At 33.5% G+C, this 7,500-nt stretch overlaps 1 protein-coding gene across 1 annotated transcript in view; it reads right to left on the bottom strand.

The window, feature by feature from the left end:
- Positions 1–6,865: 6,865 nt before the first annotated feature.
- The window catches only part of HELRODRAFT_192963 (hypothetical protein), a gene marked incomplete at its 5' end in the record, with an annotated part of 2,264 nt that continues 1,629 nt past the window's right edge, over positions 6,866–7,500 (bottom strand). The window contains 2 exon segments of the mRNA XM_009025204.1: positions 6,866–7,046; positions 7,066–7,342. Of these exon segments, the coding sequence (XP_009023452.1) occupies positions 7,028–7,046; positions 7,066–7,342 (296 nt within the window). The 3' untranslated portion in view covers positions 6,866–7,027.

Below are 7,500 nucleotides of genomic sequence, written 5' to 3'. Positions count from 1 at the left end.
ACTGTCGGAATCTTTATAGACCTGTCAAAAACCTTTGACCTTATAAACCATGAATTACTTTTACAGAAACTGCGAGTATATGGAATCAGAGGTGTAGCTCTTAATTGGTTTTCCACTTACCTAAAAAATAGAAAACAATATGTCTCGATAAATGGACACAATTCGGAGAAGTTAATTATAAACTCCGGTGTTCCGCAGGGATCAATACTGGGACCATTGCTTTTTTCGGTGTTTATTAACGAACTCTGTCTGGTTCCTACTACAGCCAAATTCTTACTTTTTGCTGACGATACCACTATCTTTTTTCATACCAAAAATCCTCAAGAAGATCAGATAATAATTAATAATAACTTAAAATATATAGCAAACTGGTTTTTATTAAATAAATTAATAATAAATTATTCAAAATGTACTTATTTAATATTCGGTCCGAAAATAATTACAAATGGCATCAATGACTTGACAATATCAATAAATGACAAAATAATATCTCGTTCCACTGAAACAAAATTTTTAGGTATAATAATCAGAGATAACCTGTCATAGGATTTGCACATTAATTCAATATCACAAAAATCATATAGAATCATAGGTATGCTACATAAAATTAAACATAAAATTAATAAAAATATATTAGTAAATCTTTATTATGCGTTAATTCATCCTTATTTGGTCTATTGTAATCTTCTTTGGGGCAATAGTCCTGATTCACACCTTAATCCAATTGTCGTAACACAAAATCGATTTATTCGATTGCTGCTTGGCCTTCATCCACGTTGCCACATAACTGGTTATTATACGGAGGCAAACATTCTTAGTGTTAAAAATTTGCATCTTTACTTTCTGGTAATCTTCGTGTTTAAATACTTACAACAAAAGTTAACAAAATTTTTTCTAGATTTCTTTACCCTAGCGTCAAATGTCAAAACAAAAGTCTTGAGAAGCGCGCATACATTTTATTTTGTACCGCAGAGAATTAAATTAGTGAATTCAAGTTTAAAAATAACAGGACCTAGAGTCTGGGACGAGCTAATTCCGCTGGAAATAAAAGAAATTACTTTGATCCATTTATTTAAAAATAAGCTCAAAAATTATTTAATTAATAAATAAAAATACTTATTTTTTATAAAAATAATTATAGTATCAATAACAAGAAAGACGGCCACTTTGATATGGAGCACGAATATGTTATGAATGTGTATGAAAGGGTATGAATGTGTATGAAAGGATATGAATGTGTATGGATGGATATAAATGTGTGGACATGAGTGTGCGTGCATGAGTGAATTATGGATCTAACGTACTTGAGGGAGCATGAATATGCTTCGAACGGTAAACTTTTTACGGTAAACTTTCAAAATGAAAATGAATGTGTGTGATAGTTCTTTTACGGTAAACATTTTATAAAAATAGAATTTGTTTTGTAATAGACTTTCAACGATAAATTTTTCATAATGAGTTAATAACATCATGATTCTCGCATTTGCCTATGTAATGATCCTTTAACGATAAACTTTTAAAATATGCCAGAATTGATATTTGAATTTGTTTCTGTAATGAACCTCTACTGTGAATTTGTCATGTCGATTCAATCCTTATTTATTTAATTGTCAATATTATGGGAGGCGAACATTATTTACTTTTGAACTGCAAATGTATAAATTTTTGTGACGTATGTTCGCGTGCACGAATTGCCATCATTTTTAATTTCTTCATTTTCAATTAACTTTGTTGAATTTTTTGTTGAACTTGGTTGAAAGGACAACTTTAGTTAAGGCACTATCACAAGTATTATGTTTACTTTTTTGTGCTTCTTCCAATAAATAAAAAAAAATGTGTTTGTGTGTGTGTGTTTGCGTATGTTTGGGTGTGTGAGTGGAAAAAATTTTTGCTCGCGTATTTAAATACGTATTACAGAGAAAATTACATAATTAGTTTCGACAGAGAAAAAAAGTTCATCTAACATAACGACAACAACTGGTGCTAATACTACTAAAACTACGACTACTACTACCACCACCACGACAACTACAACTTTACTTTTCCTACCACTAATGACGCTCTGTAGCTACTACTTATACTACAACTACTACTTCTCGTACTACTACTACTACTACTACTACTACTACTACTACTAATAGAATCTAAATTAAGTATATTAAAATTAGCAATATAATCTAATAAAATTTATGCAGTGAAGAATTTTTCTTTAGATTTGTTTAACAAGGGAAAACACTTTGTTAGGCTTTGAAGTAAATAGCAACCACTCTAAACATTGTCTTTACTTGCTGCTGCTACTACTGCTACTACCACTGCTGCTGCTACTACACCAACTACCACTACTGCTACTACTACACCAACTACGACTACTACTAATACTTTTTTACTACTACTACTACAACTCTAATAACAATGGTAACTAATATTATATAATGATAATATAAAATGACATACATTGGTCTTTCAATGAAATTAAAGCAATAACAACTGCAACTATAGCCGCACAATATAACCTCATGCACACACACACACGCACACACACACACGCACATACATACATACATACATTCCTGCATTTTAACACATTTTAATACATACATCAAGTCAATAGCTGTACTTCAGTCTATTCAAAATCGAGCTGCAAAATTTTTCACATAAAATCTGAAGTTCGATCACGTGACTCCAATCTTGAATGACCTACACCGGCTAAAAATTGAAAAAGAATATTTTTTAGAATTGCTGTCTTAACGTTTCGGTCATTACATGGTTTAGCACCACAGTATTTGGCAGACATGTTCATCAGAAAAACATCTGTGTTGGGTTCGCAGTTGAGATCAAATGACATGAACCTCCTGGTTGTGCCGACAACGAATTTACAGACCGGATCACGCAATATTGCTGTTGCTGGACCGGTGGTTTGGAACAGTCTACCGGCGTCTCTAAGAAGACCAGATATGTCATTGTTTTTATTTAAAAAGGAGCTGAAGACTCATTTATTTTCGCAGATTTAACAATGTCTTTGTCTTCGTTTGATTAATATTTGGTTTTTTCATTTATTTTAGGGAGCGCTTTTGAGATATTTTTTTGTAATTAGCGCTGTACAAATTGACTTGTAATAATAATAATAATAATAATAATTCCTACATACACATACATACATACATACACTGACATACAAAGACAAATCCAGCACACATACATACATTCCTACATACACATACATATATACATACACTGACCTACAAAGACTAATCCAAACAGGCAAATTCTTATCCACACACACACACACACACAGTCACACACACACACACGCGCACACACTCATGCATAATTTCGAAACAAAGCTGAACAATGCATATCTCAATTATAATAATACACTGGTTACACTTCAATAATTTATACAAAGCCATCATCATCATTAAGTGTGACTACACAGATTTATATGTATATATACATACATATATATATATAAATGTGTGTGTGTGTGTGAATGTGTAACATTACATTATATGACATCACAATTATTTATATTTAGTTGTTTGTGTGTGTGTGTGTGTGAGTGTGTGTGTGTATTTGTGATACATAATTATACAAAATTAATTATAAATATTTTATACAAAAGTAACTATAAATATTTTATAAATATTTATATAAAGTAGATGAAATTTGGATTTTTTTCAAATTTGTTTAAAACCACAGTAGACTTTTTTCTCTTACGCATGGTGAAGAGGATGATGACGACGAAGACGACGACCGTGCAGACACTGATAATGATTACCATATAAAAATTATAAACATTAATATTGTTGTGTGCTCTATCAGTTTTAATTCATTTTCTCATAAGTATTAATGTACATTATAGATATATACATATTCGTACAAGTGGATGGTTGATTGGTTGGTTGATTGGTTGGTTGATTGGTTCGTTCATTGAATAATTGTTAGTTCGTTCGCTCGTTCGTTCGTTCGCTCGTTCGTTTGTTCGTTCGTTTGTTCAATTGATTGATGAAATGGTGTTTAGATTGACAATCATAAATAAAATGAAATACCTAAGCAAAATGTGCATCGGTTTATCTTCATTATTTTATATAGAAATATATATATATATATATATGTGTGTGTGTGTGTGTGTGTGTGTGTGTGTGTGAGTGTGTGTGTACGTGGGTGTAGGTAAGATTGCAAAATAAACCCGAAAATATACTTACATTTAAAAAAATATTGAAGAAAAAATAATGCAAATTATTTTTTAATATGCAAATTTGTTCAAATATGTAAATTAGCTATATATGCAAATATGTAAATAAGCTAGCCCAGGTCAGCTGACTTACGAATAAATATGTTAATTAGTTGGCCGGGTGAACTAATTAGTATTTATAACACTTTGTGGTTTTCATACCTGCTGATCAATTTACCCGGAAAGCCCTTTTCGTTGTTCTGAGTGTAGTAGTGGGTGACGCTCGTTAGGCCCTTGCCCCAATCGAAAGGGCCTGTACAAATTAACATAAATTATTATAATTAGTATGTGGAATCGGTAATGCGGGATTAATAATAATATTAATGCAAGTTAACGATAACGATACCGAACAGAAAATTTTTTTTAGTACCTATAAAAATGTGAAAATGATTCTATGACTAAAGGGTATAGCGCTTCGTGTTATAAATTTCTCAAGTGCTGTCAAGCCCTCAACCTTTGGAACTTAGCGATGACACTCCACACGTTTTTATTCTCTTTCTCTCTCTATCGATACTACTGACTGATAAATGCTGAAGAACTCATTGAATGATTTTTTATTAGATAACTCGAATAAAGTGTCACCCTCCGTGAAAATGCAAACGAGGCGAAACGAAACGAAACTGAATTCGGTTTAGTCTCTTATTAGGATTCCATCGTTCCATGCTTATAAGAATTCGGTTTAGTCTCTTATTAGGATTCCATCGTTCCATGCTTATAAGATATTTCATTTTATGTAGAGTTTGTAACTCGGGTGCGTAATAATGAGTGTCAGAAGCGGCAAGAAAAATAAAGAACCGATCAATAAAAAAATGAGGTTTAGAATGATAAAAATCGCGGTTTTTTTCTCCCTCACGAATGTTACCGAATAAATTATGTTAATTAATTTTTAGAGGATGAATAAATTAATAAATTAATCATATTGGCCAACCAATTGCCTTGAAGTTGTGGTCATTGTCCGGGTTCTGAAAGCCTGTGTTTCTGACACCTGGTTTGGCTAGGTGCACACAGACAACTGTGCCGGTCACGTCTATTGATATGCTTCCTGGTGACGACGATGATGATGATGATGAAGATGATGTGGTAGTGATGATGACGATGGTTGTAATGATGATGATGATGATGATGATGATGATGATGATGATGATGATGATGATGATGATGATGATGATGATGTGGTAATGATGATGATGATGATGATGTGGTGATGATGATTGTAATTATGATGATGATGATGATGTGGTATTGATGATGATGACGATGATGTGGTGATGATGATTGTAATGATGATGATGATAATGATGTGGTGGTGGTGATGATGATGACGATGATTGTAATGATGATGGTAATGTGGTGGTGATGATGATGGTTGTGATTAGTTGAACTTAATCACCAGAAAGTCAGCTGAAGTTTAGTAAAACGGTATTGATTTCAAAATCATATGACATCCTAAAAAAATATTTATAACATAAATTTAATAACTGTATATGTACGTTTGCGCGCGCGCGTGTGTGTGCGTGCCTGTGTGTTTGTGTGCGTACGTGTGACGTAAAAACTCTGCAATCAATTTATGTAGCGCCGCATTCATATGTAAGTATGTGTCTTTGAATAGGGTTTCATTGATTGGATGTTTTTCAATTAATCTGGCTTTCCTGTCATCTTGCCAAGATTACGACGGACGCGCTGCATTAGAAATTTCTTGACTCTTGTATTGATTGTAGACATTTTTTTTTCAAGGTGAAAGATATAACAAAAAATGATGGTGAGGACGACGATGAGAATGATGGTGAAGATGGCGGTGAAGATGGCGATGAAGATGATGATGAAGATGATGATGATGAAAAAGATGATGATGGAGATGGCGATGATGATGAAGATGATGATGAAGATGGCGATGAAGATGATGATGAAGATGATAAAAAAAATGATGATGATGATGATAAAGATGGTGATGAAGATGAAGATAGAGATGGTTATTGTGAAGCGATTTTGGTGATAATGTTGGCCTAAATGATGTTGATCAGGTAGTATTTTATAAAGAATTGCTGATAAAAATTATTTTTTTATGTAACAAATTTAAAAAAAACAAGTTATGACGTCATTATCTTTGAATAAATTGATAGATTTAATTACTCAATAATCTATCTTTTGATAATTTAATTGTCTAGGTTTGTTTTAATTTATTTAATTTTTTTCTACAAATTTGATCTGTTTAAAAAAAATTCTTTTGCTGAAAAATATATGAATTTCACCAACCAGTCAATCAACCAACCAACCAATCCACCAACCAACCAACCAACCATCAACAAAGAAACCAGCCAATCAATCAACCAATCAGCCAAACCAATCAATCAACCAACCAATCAACTTAAGCATCCAGCAACAAACCAACAACCAATCAACTAATCAATCAACCAACCAACCCACCAATCAACCAACCAACCAATCAATCAATCAACCAACCAATCAACCAGCCAGCCAGCTTGCCAACCAACCAATCAACCAACCAATCAATCACTAACCAACCAACCAACCACTAACCCGTCATTGCTGCCATAGCGATGAGATAATTATCGTAAGCCGCCCTGCCGATGACCACATTCGCAATCCTGGTCCAATTATACCGACTGCCCTCTCTAGTGAAGAGGAAATAATCTATAGTATCGGTACCCCTTAGCACCCCACCTCTAGCGAGTTTTGCTAGATTCGGTTTAGCAAAATAATCGATAAACTTTTGGAACATCTCTGACGTCAGAACAATCGGTTTCATTGTGGTAACCAGTGGTGCAGTTGTTGCTACTGGTACGTTACCACCGCCGCTGCTGCTGCTACTACTACTACTACTACTACTACTACTACTACTACTATTACTCGCAGTGGTATTTTGAAGAGGTAACGGAAATTTTCCAGGTGAATCGGCAGTAGTGGTAGTCGTCGGAGTGGTTATGGTGGTTGTGGTTGGCTGCTGGTAGGGTAGTACCGTGTTGTTGCTGTAAAGAGGAACGTCTGTTCGCCTTCCAACTAGAAGAACATTGTTATTCAGCGGGTGTTGTAGGTAGCTTTTCACGAAATACAGAGAACGTAGAAACCCGTCGTCAAATAATAGATCGCCTGTGTATGTGTGTGCGTGCGTGTGCGTGTGTATGTGCGTGTGTGTAAGTTTGTGTGTGTGTGAGAGAGAGCTGTTGGGTTATCCACTTAATTTATATATTATAGATATATATAATATATAATATATATATATATATAATTATATATTAATTTTTATG

Source organism: Helobdella robusta (assembly GCF_000326865.2).
Source record: "Helobdella robusta unplaced genomic scaffold HELROscaffold_40, whole genome shotgun sequence".
NCBI classification, from domain to species: Eukaryota; Metazoa; Annelida; class Clitellata; order Rhynchobdellida; family Glossiphoniidae; genus Helobdella; species Helobdella robusta.
The sequence above is the reverse complement of the archived record's forward strand: the minus strand, read 5'-3'. Positions and strand labels throughout refer to the sequence as shown.